This window comes from Nuphar pumila, chromosome 11 (assembly GCF_984573655.1).
Source record: "Nuphar pumila chromosome 11, dmNupPumi1.hap1.1, whole genome shotgun sequence".
In the NCBI taxonomy this organism is placed as follows: Eukaryota; Viridiplantae; Streptophyta; class Magnoliopsida; order Nymphaeales; family Nymphaeaceae; genus Nuphar; species Nuphar pumila.
The window spans coordinates 95871134-95898803 of NC_143259.1; the positions used below are offsets into that span (position 1 = coordinate 95871134).

At 38.7% G+C, this 27670-nt stretch overlaps 1 protein-coding gene across 2 annotated transcripts in view; it reads left to right on the forward strand.

The window, feature by feature from the left end:
- LOC149822545 (uncharacterized) overlaps positions 1–8315 on the forward strand; it is a 49916-nt gene extending 41601 nt beyond the window's left edge. For both annotated transcript variants that reach the window (XM_089981624.1, XM_089981625.1), the window contains exons 19-23: positions 3764–3919; positions 5208–5310; positions 6002–6175; positions 6266–6411; positions 7874–8315. In XM_089981624.1, coding sequence (XP_089837750.1) covers positions 3764–3919; positions 5208–5310; positions 6002–6175; positions 6266–6411; positions 7874–8064 — 770 coding nt within the window. In that variant the 3' untranslated portion in view covers positions 8065–8315. The remainder of the gene's footprint in view (positions 1–3763; positions 3920–5207; positions 5311–6001; positions 6176–6265; positions 6412–7873) is intronic.
- Positions 8316–27670: the final 19355 nt, after the last annotated feature.

The window sequence follows — 27670 nt, forward strand, 5'->3', positions numbered from 1 at the left end:
GATGTCGATGGGTTTATAAGGTTAAAACCAAGAGTGATGGCACTCTTGAAAGATATAAAACCCGATTAGTAGCCAAAGGTTATGCCCAAGAATATGACATTGATTATGAAGAAACCTTTGCCTCTGTTGCTCGTATGACAACAGTTAGAACCTTAATTGCCTTAGCTTCCATCAAGAAATGGTCCATATTTCAGATAGATGTCAAAAATGCATTTTTAAATGGAAACCTAGTTGAAGAAGTGTACATGGAAGCCCCTCCAGGTCTTAGTATTCCTAAGGGTAAAATTCTTCGCTTAAAAAAAGCTCTTTATGGCCTTAAACAAACACCAAAAACTTGGTATGATAGATTTAGTCGTGTTATGCTTGATATTGGTTTTCAATTCTGTTTGACTGACATTGCTTTGTTTATTAAGAATTCTGATGTAGGAATTATTGTGCTTCTTCTATATATGGATGATATGATCATCACTGGAAGCGATAAACAGGGAGTTGAAACCATCAAAACACTTCTCAAATCTCACTTTGAAATGACTGATTTAGGTTTATTGAGATACTTTTTGGGCATTGAAGTCGCCTATTCTCTTAGGGGATATTTATTATCTCAGACTAAATTTGCTTTTGACATTGTTTTCAGGTCTGGAATTACAGATGATAAGAAAGTAGATACTCTAGAAGTTGTCAATGTTAAAATGAAGATTGATAATGAAAAACTTCTTGAAGATCCTATTCCTTACAGACAGCTTGTCGGGGCACTTTCCTATCTATCCATTACCAGACCAGATAGCACATGTTGTTCACACAGCAAGCCAGTTCCAACATGCTCCTACCTCTGTTCACATGGGAGCAGTCATGCGTATTATCAGATACATCAAGTCCTCTATCCTCTCTTTTTACAAGGACTTTTCTTGTCTTCCTCTTCCTCTCTTGATTTAATTGCATATACTGATGCTGATTGGGGAGGTGATCCCAATAACAGACACTCGACCATTGGTTTCTGTGATTTCTTAGGTGAATCTTTAATCTCGTGGAGGTGCAAAAAGTAGCAAAAGGTCTCTCTCTCATTCACCGAAGCCGAATATCGAGCCATGGCAACCACGACCATGGAAGTAGTTTGGCTCCGACGTCTGCTTGCCGACATGGGAGCTGAAGCAACAAAAGCTTCACGAATGTGCTGTGACAACAAGAGTGCGATATACATTGCAAGCAATAGAACATTCCACGAACACACCAAACATATTGAAATGGATTGTCACTACGTCAGAGAGGAATATCTACATGGGACAATTGATCTACCGTATGTTACTTCTGAATATCAGTTAACAAACTTCTTTACAAAGACTCTCACTGCTCTCAGATTTCACTTCCTCTTAGACAAACTTTCGCTCATTGTACCGTAAGTTTGAGGGGGAGTGTTAAAATGTAATATATATATATAATAATAATAATATTCATATTATTATTATATATATTTATGTATTTTTATTCTTTATTTTTCCTGTATTTTTTTTCTATTTTCTTTTTAGTTTTTTAGTGTCTAGTTCTAATAGAACTAGACAACTTTAACTAGTTAAGTTTCACTTGGAACTTAACTAGTAAAGTAACCGTTGGACTAGTTCAACAGTTACATTTATAACCGTTGGACTAGTCTAACGGCTACAAGGAGAGCTCCTTAAGAGCTCTCCTTTCTCACTTGTATATAAAGGGGTGTATCCCCTCTTGTAAACACACTCAATGCTTCTTAAGCATTTTATCATTTCAATAAAGATTATTTTTATTTATTTTTGTTCCCATTATACCCTTTTTTAAGGGCTATGTTCAAGTGTCTCTCTAGACACTCTCTCTTGCAGATCTAAGTACTTTTATGGAAGATCCTCACTTCATTTCAGTGATAAATGCAAAAATGAAGATAGATAATGTCACACCTATGGATGATCCTATTCCTTACCGTCAAATGATTGGAGCCCTCACATATTTGACCATTACCAGACCTGATATCTCACGTGCAATCCATACTGTCAGTCAATTCCAGCATTCCCCTACCACTGTGCACATGAGTGCCGTTATGCTATCATTAGATATTTATAAAATTTTGTTTCTAAGGGGATTGTTTTGTCTTCCTCCTCTTCACTCGAATTAATTGCTTATACTGACTCCAACTGGGGAGGAGATCCTAGTGATAGATGCTCAACTATCGGTTTATATGTGTTTGTAGGTGACTTATTGGTGTCTTGAAAATGCAAGAAGCAACAAAAGGTGTCATTGTCGTCAACCGAAGCCGAGTATTATGACATGACCACCACATCTAAAATTGTGTGGTTGAGAAGATTATTGAAAGACATGGGGTGCATATGCAATCACTCACGGTTATGTTGTGACAATAAAAGTGCTATCTAAATAGCCGACAATCATACGTTTTATCAGTGAACCAAATATATTGAAATGGATTGCCACTATGTTCGTGAAGAGTACTTTAAGAAGACCATCATCCTGCCTTATGTAGCGTCGGAATTTCAGTTGACCGACTTTCTTATGAAAGCTCTTCCTTTTCTCCGGTTTTATTTTTTGCTTGACAAACTTTTGGTGATTACATCGTAAGTCTGAAAGGGAGTCTTAAAGTATATATATGTTAACATATGTATATATACTTATTGTTTTATATATATATATATATATATTTCTTGATGTAATAAGTAAAACTTACTAGGGGTATTTTAGTCATTTCTCTTATATAATTAGTTGTGTTCATTATGGGCGCTTTAGGTTTTTATTATTTTTGTAATTTGTTTTTTTATCAAGGGCATTATAGTCCTTATAATGCTCTTGAAATAGAGCTGTTGGGAATGCTCCCAAGAGCTTTGTTGGGAGCACTTTCTAATGACTTTGCTTCCTTTTGTGTATAAGTAGGGGTGTAACCCCTGTATGTTAAGCTTGTTCTCATGCAATCTCAATAAAATCCTTATATTTTTTTTATGTTGTTTCTCATGCCCATAAGTGGCATGTGTTTGTGATTCTATCTTGACCAATAAGTGGTCTCCATTTGTGTATGTTGTTCTTACCCTTAAGAGGCACTTAATTATGTTGACCACATTTCATCACACAGTCAACCCACCAAATTCATATAAAAAAAGTACTTAACAGCACTTCTGTTTATTTGACCTCATTGCGCACTCCTTTCATTGAATGACATGGGCATTACAATGTAATATACAAGAGTAGTTATCACTGTTGGCATTGTATTAACCATGCACAGCCTTTCTCAAAAGGTCAGAAACTATTAATGAGATTTTACAAAAAAGGAACCGCACAGAACCATAATCATGCACAGACAAACCACAGAGAATTGAAAACCCTAAACGTGTAGAGAATTCATAGATGCACAGAGAACCATAATGATGCATAGAGAAAACATGGAGAATAGGGAACCCTAAACATGCAGAAAATTCAGAGACAATACAGATAAAACATGAAAACAACAAAAATAAACACAGAATATGCAGAGAGCACAGAAAGATCACTTGGGAAAGACAAAAAAATCCACATGATATAAAACCCTAAACATGCAGAGAAAACACAATGACAATGCAGAAAAGAACAAAAGATGTTTTAAGGTTTGTACAGCTCATGCTTGTTTTAATGTGCTTCATGCTGAACTAGATTTGTGCACCTGCAGAACATGTTTTGCAATTTCTTTTTTCTTTTGAAGCCTGACACTGTAGCTATTTATTTTATTTGAGTTCAACTTTGAACTTGGCTCTTGATGCAGAAAATGCCAAACAAATCCCAGATGCACTTGTCCTTCCTACACACAAAGGAGCAGACCTCTTAAGGACTCCTGTTGAATTGAAGGGCACCCATTGGGTTCTTAAAGTAGTGCCTTGGATTGGGGGCAGAATAATCTCTATGTTGCACATTCCATCTGGTATGTTCATATATCCATCAATTTCTGAATATATCCATATTGCATTTTTACTGCTGTTTGGGTGTTCCTTTTTGGTACATTCAGTATATTAATTGTTGATTATATCCATATTGCATATTCATGTTGTTATCGTTCATCTAAGTACCTATTCTGGATGCACACTTGGTGATACTGCATAAATATCAACACCTAGCCACAAGTTCCATTGAAGACTAGTAATAATGTAGAAAGAAAACAGAACAAGTGCTGTCATTTCTTCGGCCAAGAAGTAGTAGGCAGGGATTACAGTTTTTCAGTTCTCAAGTCATGGATAGCACAACAATTAATGACTTTGAAAACCTGTTGCTGATGCAAACTTCTGCAGAATTTTTTTAAGTAATCCTACTAAAAATGACCGTCCTGTGAAATTGTTGTAGATTTCTTGGGTCACGGTAGATCACCCTCATCTGATTTCGTGCAACCTGGCCCTGTGATGCTTCATCATTTTTCTCAGATCAGCACATCAAAGGCTGAGATTTGTGTTTCAAGGGCAAGGTTCATTCCTGGTGCTTCATGCCTCAAAAATGAAGTAGGGTTGCCATGAATTCATGTTTTGTGTAGGCACAGGAAGGCTTCAGAATTTTTTTTCCCTTGAAAACTTGTGAACTGTGCATTCCTATACCTTGTATGAGCTTGCATGCCAAAGCTGATGCTGTATGATCACAGAAGGGTACAGATTCTTTATACCCTTTTTAATAAATTTAATTGGTTTTTTCTTTGTTTATATTTATTTAAAAATACATTTTATGCTGGGGGTTCAATATTAAAGGAAATGGAGAAGAAAAGTTCAAGTGTTCATCATTAGATTTTAAGGGTTTTGCTTGTATCAAAATGAACATTGATTTTATTGCCAGTTACTCAGTATCTGTAGGGGTAGCTTTTATCCAATTTAGAATACATCATTTATTCAGCTAAATTTCAACTGAAAAGTAAAAATTATGCAATTATATCTGATTTGCTTTTGGTTTTTATTTCTACTTTTGCTTCTTCATTTATATTTTGATAGTGTTATTAGTTCTTTATTTAATTAGTTCTAGGTAACAGTTCTTTGTGTTTTAAGCATAATTTTTACTTTTGTCGAGCTGGAATATTTTTGTTCTTCAACTTCAAACGTTTTAGTGCATTTCTCTGCCTCTGAAAATTTTGTTCGACATTTCACTGCATTTTACTTTTTAACTGTGGGTAATATTGCAGAGATATGAAATTCATGCTCCTATTTGGCTTCTGATAAATTATCTTTTTGCTACAGGGACACAATGGCTTCACAGCAGATTTGAAATTAATGGGTATGAAGAATACAGCGGAGTTGAATATCGGTCTGCTGGCTGCACAGAGGAATATTCCGTAATTGAGTGAGTTGAAGTTGTCTTACCTCTTCTACTTGTAATTCAAAGACTGCCATTTTGTTGTATATGTCTCAAATGATCAAATCCCAATAGTAGCTAACATTTTACAAAATGTGTATTAATGTACAAGTTGTATGTTTAAACATCTGATGAACCTGCCCAGTGGTTTCTGCTGTTTGACTCTAATCCTGGTTGTTCCTATTGGCTCCTTATTCCACTGAATTGATACATAACCTGAACTTTGATATATATATATATATATATATATATATATATATATATATATATATATATATATATATATAACTCAAAGAAACCATGTTCAGAATCAAAGACCTGGTCACACTGGGCCAGCCTACCCCCTATACCAACCCCCTCAGGGCAACCTTTATTCTATTTAACTTCCTAGTTGGAAACATGAAGGGCCGCAGGTATTGGGTATTTGTGTCCTGGCCAGTGTCTAAACTGGTTCTGGACTATATTACTGGATATGGGTAGTTCATATCCGAATAAAGGTTGTACATGGTTAAGTAATGTCGGACTCAGATCTATAACCACTTCCACATATAACGTCAGGTCTGGTCAGAATCAGGCTCAAAATGGCCTGTTTGATACGCTAGTCAAAAGTCTTACTCATGTGGATAGACCTTTTTAGCTGAATCGGACTGCTTACTTTTTTGTTCCTATATCCTATTAGGAGGAAGCTTGAGCATCCTGGGAAGGAAGATTTCGTCAGTTTAGAAGGGGACATTGGTGGTGGATTGGTGCTTCAGCGATGCATTTCACTTCCAAAGGATAAGCCAGAGGTTGTTCGAATTGAATCTGGAATTTTAGCCAGGAGTGTTGGTCCTGGTTCTGGAGGTTTCTCAAGGTATGAGAAAATTGATCTCCCATTGATAACAGCGTGGACTAACTCAAGCAATGGCACCAAAATAATGAACAATTTCCTTCTTGACAATAGGGTGGTTTGTCTGCGCGTGCATCCAACGTTCACTCTTTTTCATCCAACAGAGGTTTACATTGCATTCACTTCTGTGAATGGCTCTAAATGTGATATTTGGCCAGACTCTGGTGAACAAACTTTAGAAGGAAATAATCGTCCAAATGGTATATTCATCACATTTCCCACATTACTTGTTGATTTGTTGTCTTGAAGAACACTCGGATGAAATGGTTATTATTGAATCTAGTTACTTTGCAAATGGCACTTTTGTCCCTAAGCAAATACCTCTATGTCTCTATTACTGTCACAGTGCATTTGAATGTCTTGGATCTCAAATCCGACGATCTGAGCTGGGGTTGGGTTCACTGTTATGGCGAGGGCCATTTCAGGGATTTCAAATCCCTGAAACAAAGGAAGAGCGAGAGAGATACTTGGTTCTCTTGTCCGACCTAGGTGGTCGGACAAGAGATAAGAGTATCTTTCGTCCAAGCAGATCCCTCAGATATTCAAGCACACCCTTAGTTTAATCTTGGAGTTAATCTTGACTGTACAAGTAAAAATGCTATCCTACCATGATAGAAGGCTTGTAGAGTTTTTTTGTTCTTTGTGCTCTATAAATTTATTTTTCTACCGTTAACAATATAAAATATTCATTGTTGTCAAGTGTCAAATTTACTAGAGCAATTTAAGTTTTTTTTTTCTTCCATTTATTGATATTTGATTGTTTGACATGAAGAAATCAAGACAAGGACAAGTTATGGAGTTGAAGAAAATAGGCTTTAGTAAGGATAAATTAGCCAGTTCAATATACTAGTCTAGTGCTAGTGTCGTATGGCTGAGTTTTTTTTTTCGGGGGGGGGGGGGGGGGGTGTTAGCAGGGTATTTGAAAATGTAAAATGAAAAAATTTGTTCCTTATTTGAAAATTACCTTTTATTTACAGTAGGCATGGACCAAAGTTTTATTTTTTCTCCACTTTTTCTTTTCTCATCTTTTATTCTCAGGAGTTTGATTAGTTGACACTTGAGTTTTTTATTAGAAGCATTCTTGATTTATTGTATAACAGAAAGTAGAAAATTGATAAGAATGACAATTATTAATTCAAATGCTACTTGTATGAACAATATAGTCAATCATGTTGCACAAAGTTTAGCCATGTTATGTTTCAATAAACACACTGAACCAATACCAATGAAATGAATCCAGCGCTTCGTGGAAAAAAATATTGATCATCTATTTGAGATATTAGTGCAAAAGAACAAATTTTAGATATATGAAAAATAAACTAAAAATGTTGATACCTGAAGGTCAAACTGTGAATGGCTGAAACTACAGTAAAACTTTCTGAGTGAGTATGAAGTAAAGCATAATCATATTAAGGGTGTTCATGTAAATATTTAACCATTCTCCTTATTTGTTCCTATTTGAGTTCTGTAACCATAAAGTGGGTCGAACCTCGAACGTTGTTGCATGGAATTCTATATGTACGTTGTTGTGCAACCCTTGTGTGTTGAATGTTGATATCTTCCTGTGTGCATTTCTTTTATTAAACTTCACCCTTCATTATTTTGACCACAACTTGCAGACTTTCATGTTTATTTTGTTAATTACTCCTGCAATTTCGACAGGGGAATGGATGTTGGTCGACCGATGTGCGGGTTTCTGTCTGGTGAATAGGTTTGATTTAGGAGAAGTGCACACATGCTTGATCCACTGGGGGCATGGTACCTGTAACTTGGAGCTTTTGTCTGTAGGAAGGCCAGTTTCAGAAAATGCTCCCCTGCAGATTTATCATGAATACGAGGTAATATCCCTCTGATGTAAAGAGGCAAGATATGTTTTCTTGCTCAAGAACGAGGAAGGCTTTTACAAAACCTGTTGGAGGACGGTGCCCACATTTTTAGGTATCATTTGAAAAGAATTAAGCCATCCTTCTTCTGGAAGTCCATTCACACACTAGAACAAATTGTTTTGTATTAGTTACACAGTTGTTCCAGTAACCCAGTCTGGAGATAAATATTGGCACTACGTAACTTTTTTCTTAGTGAATTAACTATATACGACTTATAATCCATTATTGTTTTATATGTCTATATCTGATTGCTGAATCATAATTGTGTTGGTTTCATCAATGAGCCTATAGTGGTCTGGCATGATCCATGCTTGACCACTAAAAGCAAATAAGGTAGGATTTTCATTTTTCTTTTGGTTCTGTTGGCAAGTGTGCAGCATGAACCTTGTTTTTTTACGTGAGTAGAATTGGGAAGGTTTTGTTGCTGCTGCTTTGAAAAGTTTTAAAACATCCAATCATATGAATGAGGCCTTTAACTTTTAGAACTCGTAGGTTGGTAACCCCACAGAAATGCAAGTGCTGTGTATATGTAACCTGAATGATAAGAACATGCAAAATGAGTCTAGATAAGTTTTCCTTCACTTCTTTTGCAATTCTGACTCTGCAGATGTGTTCGGTTGATTTGCTGAGAATCTCACCTGGATAATGTTTGTTCGATAAAAAAAGACTTTTAGCCTAAAAAATTTACGAAAATTTTCCGCTATTGAGTTTTTAAAACCAATAAAAACCTGCCCACATGTTGGAATTAGATGATCCAAGGGCTGATCCCTACGAAATCAAACATGTAAATCTCATCTGTATAGTCAAATTAAAACTAAAAACCTCGAAAGTCCTGTTTGCATGTTTCATTATGTAGGTTCCCATCTCTATATGCAATCTTTATGGTTATTCTGTCATTGTCTTTTTCTTTTTGCAGTATTTAGCTGCTTTTGATGAGAGGGAGAGATTTGGTTTTACTAATTACTACGGATTGAGAACTATTTTAGGAAACAAAAAGAGAGCTCCATAGATGAGCATGACTTACCCGCATATATCGCAAAATCGGAAAATGACCGTATTGTACGCATAATTTGAGTCCTACAATTTTTTATATTTTCCCCATATTCAAAATCATAAATATTTGGATTTAAAAAGACATTTTTACCTTTCACACATGCAAACTTTTTTCCAAATATGTGACTTTTGCATAACAATTTATGTTGTCATATCTATATCTTTTCTATCAAATGTTCGGAAGCTTATGTTTTTAAGACAGGCTTATAATTTTTATGTTTTGAGTTAGAAATGAAAACCAGGGTTTTCATTTCTATATTCTAAAATTGAAATAAAAACATTCTCTTCTCCTTTTAGGGTGAATTTTTTTTTAAAAAAAAAAAGAGAGAAAGAGATAGATCCAGACGTTAGCTTTTCAGTGCTACTAAGATCTCATGAGCGGTTGAGAATAAACATCATCTTAAAGTTAGACTTTTTATCCTAAACATGCAAACAACGACCGTAGACGAGAATGAGAAAGTCCATATAAAATATATGAGGAGCATAAAATATATGTGGTTTTGAGGAAGTCTGCATAAAATATGTGCAAACTTCCTCAAGTCCTCATAAAATATGAGGACTTTCTGCATAAAATATGAGAACTTGAGAAAGTTCACGTAAAATATATGCAAATTTCTTCATTTTGTTCAAGTTTAACAGAAAGTTCACATATAATTATGCAAAGTTCATGAAGTCCACAAAAAAACTTGCTGACCTCATTTTAAGTGGGCGTATCAGCACCCGAGGAGCGGAGCTATATATCACTCGAACTTCATCAGTTTTGCGCATGCAAAGGGTAAAAAGGACATTTCAATGTTGGCTATTTGCGATTTTAGACATCAAATTACCCGTACACAATAATTTTTTGTAGTAAAATCATATTTCTGCCCAAATTCTGAGTGGGCAAGAACAAGAACCACGTTTCCTTTATATTTTGATGCCTCCGTTGGCTTGGTTTGTAAGTCTCATGGTATCAAATCTTGCAAATATTTTGAAATTATCATGATTTTGACACTCCTATTATTTTGCCTTTAAATATATACAGCCAAAATTTTGAAAATATCATGCGATTCCTGACATTTTCTTAAGAACGAGATTTTTGACCTTTTTTTTCCGATAGGGACCAAAATTTTTAGTGTGGTATTACTCTTCTAGTTTAACTCTAACTTGAGCAGCTCTTGTTAACCAGCCAGAGCTCAAACGACCCTAAAGCAGGCTCAGCTGAACTTGTGTGCGGGTCTGTCTGTCTCCTTTTGCCAACCATGATGGTCTTTTGGATCTAACATGAAATTTGAAGGAGATTTTTAGGAGATATTTATTGTGACATGTCAATTACTCTCAAATGCCACCTACCAAACAGACCCTTAAGTGGAACTTTAACACCATCCCATGTTTTTCTATGTTTTATCCAAACTGTAACATGCACAACGGCCCACTCCAGCCAAAAATGATCCTATGTTGATTCTAACTGATGCATCTGGACGGCTAGGATCAGTTCACATCCAGGTGAGAATGCGAACTAATCTTAGCCATTTTTTGGGCGGTTAGGGTTGGATGTAGGGTATGATGGGATCCGAACTCTAGCCCAACCTATTTTTCATCGGATTGGCTTGGCTATTGGGGCTGCAGTCTGGTCAAACTGCCTAGGGGTGGCAATTTCTGACACGACCCGCCAACCTGACCCGCCAACCCGCCTCTTAGGCGGGTTCGGGTTGGGCTTAAGCCAACCCGTTTAATAAACGGGTCGACCTGCGTAACCCGTTTATTAAACAGGTCGGGTTCGGGTTGGGGGTATGCCAACCCGCCAACCCGGCTGACCCATTTAATAAACGGGTTAGGCGGGTGGGTCAACCCGCCAACCTGCCTACCTGCCAACCCGATCCGTCAACCCGCCAACCTGAAAACCTGTTTACCCGACCCAACCCATTTATTAAATGGGTTGGCGGGTCGGGTCGGGTTCGTGTTTGCCACAGCCGACCCGTTTAATAAACGGGTCGGGTTCGGGTTGAGGTATGCTGACACGCCAACCCGCCAACCCGACCCGATTGCCACCCCTAAAACTGCCCAATCCATCTGGACGGGCTTGGTTGTAGCCCAAAACTCAGGCCCAGGCTTGGCCTACTTAAGCCATACTATGGGTGGCCGTCTTCTCTCAAAGTGCTGAGCTCCTGGCTCGACCCGAATCCATTTTGCTTCGGACTGCCCAACCCATTGACTGGCATGACCAAATGGCTTGATCTTGTAAAAAAGAATCCTACTGGATCTGAAAAGATTTCAATTACCAATCTAGTTCAGAATATTTTTTTCCCACATAAACAAACACATTAGAGAAAGAAAACAAAATGTAGCAGCTAATTAGAGTCCAGTTTGGCTCATCCCCCATTTTCATATCCCTCTTAAATCTTATGATGTAAGTTGTTTTGATCAAATCTGACCTTATAGATGGATTCAACATGGTCAGTTTAATAAGAATCCTATGAAAAAAATATGATTTTCTAGATCACAAAATTTTGTGTTTTATCAACCATTGATTGTTGAGTTGCCAAATAATCCTGCACACAAGTCAGATTTGGGTGTTTTAAATGTTGATCTTGACTAAATGGGCGACGTAGATCACATATATGGAGTCCGATTTGATCAAAACAACTTACATCAATGAAATCACAAAGAGGGGTACGAAGATAGGGAAGACATAGGGGATGAGTGGAACTGATTTGACTAATTCCCTTTTCTCCCTTCAAAGCTTGAAGTTGCTCCGATCCAATTTGTTTTCTCTGATACAACGATCAAAATCCATTGTGTCTGTGTTTTGGATCAATGGAACAGGACACCCCGTACTGCACGAGAGGACACAGGCACTCCGGGGATCGTGCAGAAGATACGGGCGGCCCTTGCCTTCGCGGTGAAGGACTACATGGGGGCACACCCTCATTTACTAGAGGGAGAGCTCCCTCACTTGCATGTGCGTGGACAGGCTGCTGAAGAATGACCGCGTGCACGTGCTGGTCACACTGGGTTGGCGCACCAGCCCGTCATCTCCTTCCTCGTCTACCAGCTCGGGGTGGGCTCAGGCAAGTGGCACCTGCACTGCTGATTCATGACAAGGCTCATGAATGATCTGTTCGGGATACAGACATGCGGTGGGTGCGCGTGCACCGGACCTTACGGTCACTCTCTCCTCGGCATCCCTAGAGATCGATCAAAGGCCATTTGATCCAATCATTGAAATGTTATGCACCTTAACACACACTTGACTTGCATGATCAAGGTCACCTGTGTTGGACATTTTGGGTTACGGGTCCAACCCACAGTCTGGGTCATGTAAGTGGATGATTAATGGAGATAGTGGGTGGGAGTTACGTGAATGTGGAGAGACCACATTCAGGTAACTGCCCAATTCCTCCATTATATAAGGGGTTAGGGGTTACTAAGTTGATGAGGATTCGTAACACTTCCCTGCCCAAAATTCAGTTCTGCATTCAGGCTTAAGCATAATAGGGTCCTCCTCACCATCGACATAAGGTCTGGGCTCATTGTGGGCGTCGACCGGCTGAGGAGAACGCCGAACTACCTACACGGACAATGGCGAATCCAGGTACGCTCCCTCTCTTGTTGTTTTTACAGGGTTTCGCCCAACAATGGGTTATGGGCCCACTATGCCATGCATTTCCGCTGCGCGTGGCCGTGTAGACCCATTCGGCGTTTTCACCCCGTTGCCTGATTTCTGCGAACGCATGTCACCCTAGGGTGACATCCTGGCAGATGCAAACAGTTTGCAAACAACATTGAGTTTCAGGCAGACTGTCGCTGTGGGGCGACAGTCATCACCAGCAAATGTCACCTTAAAGGACGACTTCCATTTCCCATCGCCGGAGCCGTCACCTGTAATCCCCAGCACCGTCGGGTTGCAGGGTGGACGGCATATGCCGGAGGTGTTGACGAGGATGGCTGGCGTCTGGGCCTTTTGCCGGAAAACTGCAAGTGACAGCGGTGGTCTTGCCGGTGCCACGGATCACCCACCCCATCGCCGAAGGAACCTGCAAAACCGGCAATGACAATAAATATATATATATTTAAACCCTTACCTGTCGCCGGGGAGGGGGTGGGTTTTCGCCGGGGCTGTCGCCGGATTAGACCATCGCCGTGGGGCTTGACCTGGTTCTGCCTTGTAAGAGCCAAAATGGTGGATTAAGGGAATGGATGGCCTGAGATAGCTGTAACCTGCTTGCTGGGTTTTCTGTTACTAAGAGAATGGAATGAGTTTCCAATTCCAAATCAATTAACTGATCCAATGGAATGGGAATCCTAGGAATTCAATTTCTGAAATTGAATTCCCCACAATTCCACAAATCCAAACAGGCATGAATGACTGAAAATGGTGAAACCCTGTTTCACCCTAGTACGTCATGGTACTGTTTACTACTAGGAACATAGATGGTGAAAACCTGTCTCCCCTTTGTGAAATACGTAATAAGTGAAGATGGTGAAATCAAAATACCAGGCCTATTACTATTAAATAGATCATACCCTCTTTCACCATTGTCAGTGTGTTTCTTGGTAGTAATACAAAACTAATGTTTGGCATCAGCCTCTTCATGGGGCACCTTTGTAAAATATATCATGAAAATGGTCAAGTATTTGTCCATATCAAGTGAATATTGAAAGGCCTCCAATGTCTTTCTTGGATGATGCAATTTATTGCTCTTGAAGAAACAATGTTGTCTTGGTGAGCATCATCATAGTCTTATATGCCAAAATTCAGCCAATTAGTGATTGTGTGGCATCTTTAAGACGTATTTGGTTGCATTGTAGCGGGACTTGACCTTGGCAAGGAGTTGGTTTGCACTAGAGGCTGGACAGGAATAAGGAGTGACTTCGATTGACCCATAGTAACATATATCACATTGAAAAATACTTCACTTAGTGGGTAACACAACTGAGCTTGAACTAGACGAGCTCAGAGGCACGGATTACGTACATTATCTTTCAAGCGATAGTTGTCCCGCTTATGATCAAGTCTTTGTTGCAATGTGTATTTGTGAAACTATGCTTTGAGGATGCAATTGAGTTTTTGCCTTTCCGCAAAGATCTGACTACACCCTACATTGGGTGAGACAGAGTAATTCGACACGAACTACCTTGAAAAACCTTTTGATTAAGCTGGTGAAAGCAAGAGAATGAAGGGAGTTGTGAGTAGTAAGAAGAATGAGAGAAGGTTGGGGTTAATATAAGCTTCAACCCAACAACTATCAATAAAAGGCCATAAAGAGTATAAAGAGAGCCAAACAATTAGAAATATTAAGCATGTGCTGGCCAAACAGCTAGGGGTAGAAGGTCTCGATCAACAGAGCAAGAAAGGGACACATCAAGGTTAAATCCGTTTAGAAATAATAGCAGAGTCAATGGTCAAACAAAAAAGGCGGCTATGGATCGTTTGACTATAAATGCCCCATGGAACAATGTTAGGCAGGTTAAGGTCCAAAAAGAATCCAATAAAAGCTAGGTCAAAGATCAAAATAGGTCAGTTTTAAACTTCTGATTAAACTGTCAAGTTCCAAAAAAATGTCAAACCAAACCGAATATAGGCCTCAACCTAATAACTATTAATAAAAAGCCATAAAGATGGTCGAACGATTAGAAATATTGAGCTTGGGCCAGCCTTGATGGCCCAAACAAACAAGAGAATCCAGGGGTAGAAGGCTCTAATTTTCTCCTCCAGGCGCGTCACCCGTTCCGTCAGAGTCCCGCCTGCCATGAATCTCTGTTCTGATACCAACTATCAAGGGACAATTTTTTCTCTGTTGGATCCACCCCATGCTTTCTAGTAATCTCACGCTAGTCAATCTCTCACAAGTTCACTCATGCTCACCACACAATGAATTTTGGGCCCCAAAACCCCCATTTCCTCTTATTTATCTTTCAAGAGTACAAGACTTGAGTAACAGAGCTTACATCCCTTTTATGGCTTTTGGAACTTGAATATATACAAGGGAGTCCCACGACCTGCCCCAGGTCGTCCCTCAACCCTCCCTCTCCACCAATGCACGCATGTCATCGCTGAAGACGTAAAAAGCTGCTGCACAAAACATGCACAATCATGCGCCTGTCATGCGGGTGCATGATACTCGCAGCACGCATGCATCACAATTGCATCTGCGTGTGGCGTACAATATGTGGGCGCACAACCTTTGCACTGCAACATGGCTACGCACACCCGCGTATGAAGCACATGTGTGCGCAACAACGTATGATGCATGGGTGGGAGAAACGACGTATGATGCGCAAGTGTGTGCCTGTTGTGCCAAATGTGCAACACGATGCATGATACGCGTGTGCATTCCACTGCAAGGACATACCACGCCTGAGTGCGCCAAAGCCGCGCACGACGCACCACATGGGAGCGTAATGCCCTTGTGCATCGTGCATGTAGGGCATCCAATGCCTGCCCTACTGTCCCGTCACACGTCTTTGGATCTCAAACCACTTCCGCTCCAAGATCTAGGTCCTTGTAATCCCTCCACATGTTTTGATTTCGGACCACTTTCACTCCACAAACCGGGTCTGTGTGTGGTTGCATCCGACCCGCAGTCTCCCTATTACATCGTGATGAATCCAGGTGCTCACCCTTTTGTTGGGCATGGTTGCGCCCTGTTCGAACCCGTAACCATTCAATAAGATCAATAGGAGGTGACCACTCAATAAAGCCAATAAAAAGAACATTTACGCATGAAAGTGAGAAAGAGAAGTGATAAACATGAGCGTATATTCTAACATTCACAAAATTTTCAGAATTTTTAAATAAATAAAAAAAGAAATTTTATTGATGATGTGGCCATTATTTCGGCATTTAGTTCAATTTATCATAAATTGTCATTTTTCGATAATTAATTAACTATTATTCAGCAATTTTATTTAATTAACAAATTTAAATAATTTATTTAAGGATTTGAGAGTAAATCTAAATTATACCATTATTAACATTGGATTTTTAGAGATCGAAAGAGGTATTTAGGATCTTAGTAAGGATCCGATAAAAATAAAAAATACCCAATTATAATTAAAACATTGGTTTTACAAGGTTTTGAACGAAGTAATTAAGTTTGGATCTTAATAAAGATCCAATAAAAAACAGACCCACGAAATTTTGAGAAAGATCCAATTGGGCATGCTTGGACCCATTAGATCTCGAAACCCTTTTTGACTTGGGATCCTAATGGATCAACCCATATGGAGTTAGTGTTAGACCTAGCTCGGATGGATCCATAATTTGGATCCTTACACTTTGTAGATCTTTATTTGGATTTAGAGGACAAGTTAGGAAAGTGGGTTTGGATTTGGGTCCAAGGACCCAAATAATTAAATGCACTCACAAACCTCATTTAAGACCCACTTAAATCCCCTCTTTCATGCCCCCTCCCACTTCCTTAATTTATAAATCTCTCTCCCTCACATCCCACCATTTATGCATGGAATCACTCCCTATCACCCCTATAAATATTGCCTTCACATGACTCTTTCATTACTCTCTCACACCCTCTTATCTTTCAACCACCAAGTCCTTTCGAGTCTCTCTCTTCCTCCAAACTGCCGCAGGGGGTGGTGAGGACCACCACCACTGCCTGAGTGGCTGGCACCACCCGGATGCTACCTTTCCTCTGACATCAGCGACACCCGGCTGCACCCGCAGTCGGGGCACCCTGCTACCATAACACACAAACGAGGCCATCAACCTCATCCTTGTGGTGGTCGATCTCTTCCTTGAGCCGACACCAACACCACATGTTAGTAACTGTGGCCATGTTTCACGGAGACCTTTTCACCCGTTAAAGAGAGAGGAGGGCCCACTCTTCCTTTGACGGATGAAACTGCCCTGGATCAGGGCCTTATCCAGAATGATCTCCTCATTCTGGATAAGCTCCAGGTGAAACAAATATCCGTTGCTGGGGTAAACAACTACCCAAAGGGAGGTAAACTCCCATCATCCCTTCTCTATATATAGGAGGAGGGATTACTCACCAGATACAGTGAAGCGTGAGTAGAAACCCCCTTTGAAGCAGGTCGTTTACATAAACGGATCTCAATCTCCTCTTTTCTCCTTCATATTGATCCTTCAGTGGAATTAAAGTCAGCTTCGGTGGTGTGCGTAAGACTGACTCTGAATCACCATCATCGGGAAAATCAGATCGAGAAAAAAAATATCAAAGGTTAGTGCTATTTTTTTTTTAGATATCAGGCAAGTCACCGGATTTCGGCGACCCCTGTTAGCAAATCTCTCAAGGAGGTCTATGTTCCCGACCTATGTAACAAAGCAGGAGAGATCATTTTTTTCTTCTCTTCTGCAAAGCATAAAAAAAAAATAGATCTGATCCGGGATCTGCATCAGGTTTCAAAAGGTCTCGTGCGATCTCGAGAAGGAAAAACAAAAAAGTGGGTCTTCGTTTTAAAAAAAAAAAGGGTCGCCGGCATCCGGCAACCTCGGTAAATAAAAAACAAAAACAAAAGGGGTTTTAAAGTAGATCACAGACCCGAACCGGGGCCTGCATCTACCGTCATTAGAAAGGGGATTTTTTTGGCAACCTCATCAACAGATCACTAAAAAGTGACATACAGTGGGTCGCCCAAATCTGGCGACCCTTGTTCTTTAAAAAACAACAACAAACACATGAAAACTAACCTTGTTTCAGCAGACCGACAGATCTGCCCCTTTTTCTTCATTTTTTCTGGCATTTTTTTTTTGAAGATCCGAGATAGACCAGCCTCTTTTTTCGGTGATCTACTGTATCTTTTCTCACTATCGAAGAAGAAGAAAAAATACACACAGAAGGGATAAAGCACAAATCTGCCCCTCTTCCTTTTCTTTTTTTTTGGCATATGACCGGAGGTTTTCTCTCCGTCTGACGTTGCTGTGGGTTTTTTTGGTGAAAGTCAGAGAACGGTTCAACTTTTTTTTTCTCTTCTTTTCGCTGCGTCTTCCACCGCTGCAACACCGGTGACCCTGCTCCGGCGACCTCTGGGCAGCTTCGACGCCATCGCCGATTTTCTTCTCTCCGGCGAATGAACAAACAACAAACTCGCCGGCTAGAAAAAAAAAACTGAAGCTTCATCGAGAAGCTTCTGCCAGTTTTTGAAAAAATATATGTTTATAAACGTTTTCTTAGGTCAAAAGATGTTATTACCCCCAATCTTTTTTGGAAAGTTCGATCAAGTCCTTGATTGACTGAATTACATGTTTGACCCTGTACTTTAATTTAAAGATGGATCTGTCCTATAGCAGTTGATTTACTTTACAGCCCCTGCTTTTAGTTTAATTTCTTTGTATATCCCTCTGTGGTAAATTACGGTTAGACCATTTACTTTTCCTGATTATTACCTTTGTGTCCCTTAATTACTTCAGTAGTCCTAATTTTTTACTAGTAATTCCAGAAAAGGACTCAGTTTTAGATTTTTTTTTTTTGAAATAGGGTCAGTTTTTGCAGAAAACCTCATGTTTCTTTTAATTCCTATTTTTGAGGGATTATTCTTGCAAATCTTTCCTCTGACTTTTCTAAAATTACAAAAAAGTGGTCAAAGTGTGCAAATTGGCTCAATTTCAATTAAAATCAAAGAGCTTGATTGCCATACACTTTTTTTGTTGCATGAAATAGTGATATTGATCATGAATTTTCTTTTGATTATGAACATGTTCTTTTATGCATTCATGACTTATATTCTTTTGTTATTCTGCTTGTTGATTGTTGAACTTAAACTTATCATGTTATGCCATATTCAAAAAACCAACAACAGAAAAATAACATGTAGAGTTTGTGCTATTGAATTAGCTAAAACTAATAAACTCAATGGCATAAATTTTCACATTTGGAAGAGGAGGATTCCTCTTGTCCTGACTCTGGAGGGCATCAAAAATGCCCTTACTACTGAGATGAGTGACCCTAGTCCTATTGCTTTTGACGAGGTTAAAACCTCATACACCAAATACAAAAGGGATAACATGTTGGCCACAACCATCTTGTTAACATATATGAATGATGATCTCATTAGGGTTTTTGAGGATTACCCTACAACAAAATCTATGTTTGACGCTATATCCAAGAAATATGACACAACCTTAGAAACACACATTCAACTTCTCTTGAAACAATACAATTCATGCCGTAAGCAAGAGAATGACAATGTTGTTGACCATGTCAACAAAATGCTAGTTATGGTCAAGGACCTGGCAATTGTTGGAAATGTGATTCATGACCGGATGCAAATATCTACAATTCTGCATAGTTTACCATCATCTTAGAAGATGGTACAAATTGCTCTTAGGTTAAATTAAAAAAACCTAACATTCAAAGAACTTCCTGCTTAACTGAAAATTGAGCAACAACACATGCAATAAGACAAAAAGAGTGAATTACACTTCGTTAAAGATGGACCTTCTCAGAGCTATAACCCTTTAAGACGCCCACAATTCAAAAAGAAATACTTTAAAGGAAATGACAAATCTTATAAAAAAAATGGTTCAACATTTCGCAAGCCGTAGTCAGTCGCCTCTTAGGTGAAGTGCTTCAAGTGTGGAAAACCTAGACACTTAAAGAGAGATTGCAGGAGCCAGACAAATAATCACAATAGCAGAAACAATGGAAGCAATCAAAAAAAGAAGAGGCGAGATATTATCTGCTTAATATTGCAATGCTCTTATGCGGACCAAGCTCTTTCTGGTTGGTGGGTGGACTTTGGGGCAACTCGACATATTGCTATGACAAAGAAGGGGATGGTGGACATGATTGACTATAAACCTGTTGAACATCGAGTGTACATGGGCAACACCTACTCTAATGTTATGGGTGCTGGGACATATCAGATTGAAACCTCTAAAAAAATGTTTTATTGTCTAATATCCTGCTTGTACCATCCATGAGACGTAATCTAGTGTTTATCCTGGTCTTTATTGCTAAGGGTTTTGAAGTTCATTTTTTTATCAGGGAAGGTCACTATAGGAAAACATGGTCAAGTCCTGTTTGATGGGGTCTTTGATCAGAAGCAGGGATTGTTCAAAATTTATGACTCCGATATGAATAAAATCACTTTGACTTCTGCTTATATTGATATTGTCTTTAATGTGGATGTAAATGTATGGCACCAAAGACTTGGTCACATTAACTTAAAAAAGATTTAAAAACTTGTTGAATTACAATTAATACCTGACTTTTGATGAATCATCATTTCATCAATGTGAACCTTGTATTTATAAAAAAATGACAAGAAAACCATTTCCATAAAATGCCACTAGAGCATCTGAATTATTAGAAATCATACACACAGACATATGTGGTCCCTTCAGGACTCCAACGCATAAAGGAATCCAGTACTTTATATCATTTATTGATGATTTTTCTAGATACAATTATGTTTATCTTGTAACTTATACATCTGAAGCATTAGATAAATTTAAAGAATATCGTCAAGAAGTCAAAAATCAACTTGGTAGGAATATTAGAGTTGTATGGTCTGATCGGGGAGGAGAATATACCTTAAATAAATTTGCGGAATATTACAAAGTCAATGAGATTAGACCGCGAACTACTACTCCAAGCACACCTCAAGAAAATGGTATGGCTGAAAAATTTAATAGGACTCTTCTTGATATGGTTGGATGTATGTTATCTAACGCTTCATTACCCAAAGTATTTTGGGGAGAAGCGCTATATACAACAACATATGTTCTAAATAGAGTTTCATATAAAGCTATTGTCACAACCCCTTATGAGTCATGGACAGGAAGAAAACCTAGTCTAAGTCACCTTCGAAGATGGGGTTCTGTAGCTCATACAAAAAGTTATAGAACGATCAAGGGATAAACTGGATACAAGATCTATAAGGTGTATTTTTATCATATATCCTAAAGGATCTAACGGCTATCGATTCTATCACCTAGATAAGGGTTTAATCGAAAGTAGAAATGTTATCTTCTTGGAAGATCAAAACATGGAAGAAGTTATTCCAAAAATAAATGAAGATGATCCTCTTGATCTGCAGTATGATTTTGATGACATACAAGAACCTATAAGTAAGGATGAACCTTCTGAAATCACTCCTTCTTTTCAACAGTCTCAGGTTGAATACAAAAGGTCTAGAGCTTCTTCGTCTTACTTGGATGACTATTATGTCTATTTATCGGAGGAATTGTGTTATGCTTTAGACATGGATAACATGAAAGATAACCTGTCATATGTTGAGACAATAAACTCACGTGAGTCAACAAACTGGGTAAAAGCTATGGACGAGAAAATTGAGTCCATTGAGAAAAATCAGGTTTGTGAATTGGCTGATTTACCTGAAGAAAGGGAAGCCATTGGTTGTAAATGAGTATTAAAGAAGAAATTCAAATCTGATGGCAGCATTGACAAATTTAAAGCAAGATTAGAGGTTAAGGGTTTTTTTTAGAAAGAAGGATTAGATTATGTTGATACATATTCGTCGATTGTAAAATTCACCTCAATAAGGATCATTCTTGCAATAGTAGCTCATTATGACCTAGATCTACATTAAATGGATGTTAAAACCGTTTTTCTTAATGGTGAGCTTAAGGAAACCATTTTTATTGAGCAACCTGAAGGCTATACAAAAAAAGGTAAAGAACATAAATTATATAGGTTGAAAAAATTCCTATACGGTCTCAAGCAATCACCATGTCAGTGGTACTTACACTACAAAAAAAAAACACTAATTAGAGATAGACAAAATCCATCACAAATTTGTGACGGATTAGCGAAAGAAAGATATTCATCGCTAAAATATCATTTATTTACAATTTTAGCGATGAAAAATATTTTGTCATTAATCTGTTGCTACTTTACGACGGATTAGCGATGGATTTTATTCTGTCTCTATATCCATCGCAACTTAGCGATGGATCAGCGACAGAACTATTCCATCGCTAAGTCGTCGCCAATTAGTGATGACTTAGCGACAGAATTTGGCCGTCGCAAATCTGTCACTAATTTCCCCATAAATCCCTAATTTCCCCCCCTTTATTTCTCTTTTTTGTTTCGTCTCCATCGTGTTTCCCTGGCCCGCCTCTTGTTTCCCCTCGGCCCACCTCTTGTTGCCTCCCAGCCCGCCTCCTATTGCCCCCTGGCCCGCCTCCCGTCGCCCCCCGGCCTGGCTCCTGTCGCCCTCCGGCCTGCCTCTCGTCGCCCCCGGCCCTCCTCCGGTCGCCCCCGGCCTGCCTTCTGTTGCCCCCCGACCCGCCTCTTGTCACCCCTCGGCTCGCCTCCTATCTCCCCACGACCCGCCTCTCGTCGCCCCCGGCCCACCTCCTGTCGCCCCCGACCCGCGTCCCATCGCCCCCCGGCCTGCCTCTTGTCGCCCCCTACCCGCCTTCTGTCGCCTCCCGGCCCCCCTTGTGTCGCCCCTCGGCCCGCCTCCTGTCGCCCCCCGGCCCGGCAACATCGCCGTCGACTCTCCTACCTAACTCACTGTTACCCCCTCCTTCTCTGGCAGCCTTGCCGACCCCTTTCCGCCGCGCACCCGACCTAGGCCAACACCCCCGTCCTGACATTCCCTTTTCCCCTCTTTTTTGCTCGTGTTCCGCACATCCCCAACGTCGTACCCCCATCTTCGACGACCTCGCAGGTAACCTCTCTGGCCTGCCTCCCTGTATTATATTATATATTTGTGTTTCGTAGGTATGTTGCTGAGCTAATTGCGTAATGCTTAGTGCTAAGGATCACATGTGGCTAAAAATGCAATGCAAACAGAAAAAAAAATGCAAAGATATAAGCAATTCAAATCGAGTAAATACCCGTGGTGAGTAAGTGATGCAAGCACATCACATGTTATTTAATTTATTGGATGCAACACTTTTCTGTTCACATACTTACTTAGTTGTGAATATCTAGGACTGCTTTGATGGAGTTTGGAGATCATGTTGAGCATGATTTTAATGTATGAGAATAGAAGTGTTCTTATTTTTAGAGTACGAATTTCATGCTCAACATGGTAGTAGTTAGCGGGATATTAGAGTGTGTTTTCTGCAGGTACATGTTTGATATATGTTTTGATATGAATGGTTTGAATGTATTGCAATATTTGATGTGTCTGTATCCATGCTTGCACGAAGTTATTTTCCATTTGATTATGCCTTCCATGTAAAATTGTATCCTGAAAACATGCTTCAAATAAATGTATCATTTTATGAAATGTGATTTCATATTTCTAAATATCCTCGTGATGTGTATCAAAATGATATGATGGTGTTACACACGAAAATTTATGAATTCAAAAAGTTGCTAACAAACAATCACCAAACAAGAATTAATAGATAAATTAGATATTTTTTTATCATAGGATTATTAAGATTCTTTTTTAACTGGTGATGATAATATCTGTAATATTATAGGACAAAATGGCTGCAAACCATGAATGAATGTACCGTAGGATAGTTGATAATGAGGTGTCACATGAATATATGGATGATATTGACAGTTTTATTGAATTCACAACGACAAGTGTCAGTACAGTAGATCGTACCGGTCGGATCAGATGCCCCTGCATGATGTGTAAGAACAATCGATTTGCAGAACCTCATGGCGTTAGACATCACCTATACAAGAAGGGTTTTGTTAGTGGTTATCAGAATTGGACGCTTCATGGTGAAGAATTTTAGAATATTTTTGACGTACGGGTAAATGTGGTGCACGATAATCCATATATGGATTTGATATTTGATATCGTAGGACCAGAAATGGGTTATGCTATGGGACATAATGATACATCAACTGGGGTAGAGGAAGAAGCCATAAACAATGCAGCTAGTACATTTTATGACTTAGAGATGCTGATGAGCCACTGTGGAATGGTTGCGAGAGTCACAATATCTTGTATGCAGTTCTTCAACTACTGAATTTGAAGTCAAAGTATAATTTGAGTCAATCATGTTTTGACCGTCTGTGCTCCATTGTGAAGAGTATGTTGCCCAAAGATGAGAAATTGCCACAAAATCTCTACCTTGCAAAAGTTATGGTCAATGCTCTAGGTATGGGGTATCAAAAGATAGATGTTTGTCCCAATCACTACATGTTGTATTTTAAAGATCAGGAAAACAACATATCATGCCCGTCATGTGGGCATCCTCGGTTCAAGCCAAAGACAAGAGGCAATGGTAGCACAAGGTCAAAAGAAGTGTAATATAAGTCACTCCGCTACTTTCCTCTCACCCCTAGATTGCAACGACTTTATATGTCTTTGAGGACAGCTAAACAAATGATATGGCATGCAAATAAAGTTCGACATGATGAAGATAAGATCACACATCTTGTTGACGCAGAAGCTTGGAGGCACTTTGATCGTATTCATCAGAACTTCGCTTTGAAAGTGAGAAATGTTAGGCTAGGTTTATTTACAGATGGATTTAATCCATTTGAGGGTAGATCAACCCCATACTCGTGTTAGCCGGTATTTGTCACCCATACAACTTTTCTCCAAGCTTGTGTATGAAGTGTCAAAATCTTTTCTTGTCTCTATTGATCGTTGGCCCGACGTCTCCGGGCCAAAATCTTGATGTATATTTAAGGTCATTGATTGATGAACTGAAAATATTGTGGGATGACGGTGTTCTCATGTATGATGCCCACAAAAAACAAAACTTCAATATGAAGGTTGTTGTTCTATGGACAATCAGTGACTTTCCTGTATATGGTATGTTATCTGGTTGGAACACACATGTGAGGTTGGCATGTTCGTACTGCATGGAGGATATAAAATCGTTTAGATTGACGCATGGAAGGAAGTCGTGCTAGTTTGATTGTCACCATCGATTTCTACCCAGCGATCATCCATTTTGATGACAAAAGAATGTGTTTCGAGCAAGCACAACTGAAACGGAAGGTCCACCCACAAGGTTGTTTGGCATAGAGATTTTAAGAAGATTGTGATACTTTCCATGTGGACTGACAGATGCCCGTAGGCCAATGCCTTTTATTGGATTTGGGAAGGATCACAATTGAACAAAGAAATCTATATTTTGGAAACTACCATATTGGCCGACCTTATTGATAAGACATAATTTGGATGTCATGCATATGGAGAAAAATGTGTTTAATACAGTAATGAATGTGAAAGGGAAAACGAAGGATAATCCGAAGACCTGTATAAATTTAAAAGTAATATGTAAAAGACCAGAATTGGAACTCAAAGAGTACAATGACAAAGTACTGAAACCAAAGACAAGGTACGTGTTTGAACCAGATCAAGTAAAGCTGGTATGTCAATGGTTGAGGAGTTGAGATTTTCAGATAGATACGTTTCTAACATTGCTCGGGCTGTGAAGATAGACGAGGAACAATTATATGGGTTGAAGAACCATGATTGTCATGTCATTATGCAACGATTGATACCCCTAGCATTCCATGATATGTTAGACAAACCTATATGGGGGGTATTGTCGGAGTTGAGTAGATTTTTTAGAACATTGTGCGCATCAGAAGTCGTAGTATCTGAGGTAAAGAATCTTGAGGAATTTGTCATAACTACTATTTGTCAACTAGAGAAGATTTTTTCACCAGCATTTTTTTATGTTATGGAACATGTGATCATACATTTGCCATATGAACTTAGGGTTGATGGACCTGTGCAATATCGGTGGATGTACCTATTTGAAAGGTATATATTTTTAAAAAAAAAAATTTTCAATGCTATTAAGAAATTTATTATAATCTGAGATGTATATTGTTGACAGATGCATGTTTGACCTCAAAAAAAAAGGTTCGGAATAAAGCAAGAGTAGAGGGCTCTATTTGTGAGGCATACACTTTAGAAGAGATTTCAAATTTCTCATCTATGTACTTTGAACCTCACATTCCAACACGTTACACATGCCCACCTCGTAATGATGATAGAGAACAATTAACTGTAATTGACAAATTGTCTATATTTCAACCACTTGGGCATGCATTTGGCAGTTGCCGCTCAAGACTCTTGGAAGATTGAGAGAAAGACGCAGCACAAATCTATATCCTTTTTTATTGCTCAGCAATCAACCCATACATCGAGTAAGTATACTTAATATGTAACTCTTTCAACCAGCACAAATAAGTTTGTGACATGGTTGAAAGAGTTGGTAAGGACGATTGTATACATTCTTTCCCTGTAAACAACAATAAGATACTTAATTGGTCATGATCACAGTCATTGTTTATGCCTGTAGGTCCGTCATTGTGATGTTAAAGATAAAAAAATATGTGATTTACAAAATGGTTCATCCAAAGTTGTGCAATATTACAACGAGTACATCGTAAATGGTTATCGATTCCATACAAAAAAGACTACGATGTTAACAAGTCAACAATGAATAGTGGTGTGTGCATCAAGGGTAGCAGCTACGGTGAAAATAAACATGACTACTACGGTGTTATAGAAGAAATTATGTAGTTGACTTACTTAGGCACAAATAATAGCTTAACTTTATTCATGTGTCATTGGTTTGATCCCACAGCAACAAGAGTCGACAAAGCCTCAGGCATTGTAGAGGTGAATCATAAATCAAGGTTTGGAATATATGAACCATTCATATTAGTCTCGCAAGCTCAACAAGTTTACTATACTTCATATCCGAGTACAAGGAAGTCAGATAGAAATGAATGGTGGGCAGTTTGTAAGGCGAAGTCTAAACTATACCCCGAGTATGATCAGTTACAGGAAGACAAGATTGCTGAAGAAGGTGATTACTATCAATCAGATAATATGTATGACTTCTCTTATGGTCACGATGTCGTACATGGTATGCATGTCATATCTCTATTGTCCAATGGCACATGCATGAAAGAATGTGATCTAAATGATATACCAAGTGGATGGACGCTAAATGAAGATGAAGAAGATGATGATGAAGAGGAGGAGGAGGAAGAAGAAGAGTATGAAAGTCAAACAAGCGATGATGAATCATTTTCGAGCTAGTGAAATACATCTTGTTATACATACCTGTATTTAATCTGAATGATTAGAATGATTAGAATGTATTGAAATGTATTACAATGTTTGAATGTATTGCATGAACTTATTTTTTATTTGATTATGTATCTTCGATAGGTTTCAACTACTGAATTGAATGTATTGTAACGCGTTAGAATTATTTGAATGTATTGCAATATTTGAATGTCTTGCATGAAGTTTTTTTTATTTGATTATGTATCCATGAAGATATAGAGTTGTGTAACTGATCCAATTGTATTGCAAGTTAAGGATAAGTATTGCAATATTTGATATCTTATGTTTTAATGTATTGCAATATTTGATGTGAATGATTTGAATGTATTGAAATGTATTGCAATGTTTGAATGTATTGCATGACATTTTTTATTTGTTAGAATATGGTTTGTGGAGGTCACAGTCGTCGAGCACCTAGTGGTAGTCAGTTTTAGCCTTCATCTTCACGGGCTGCTTCGACAGATATATCATTTAAATAATTATATACTTGATTAGTTTAAATGTATATTATGTGAACTTCTAACTCATTGTTTTGTAGATGTTGTTTCGCCTACACATGACCCACCTA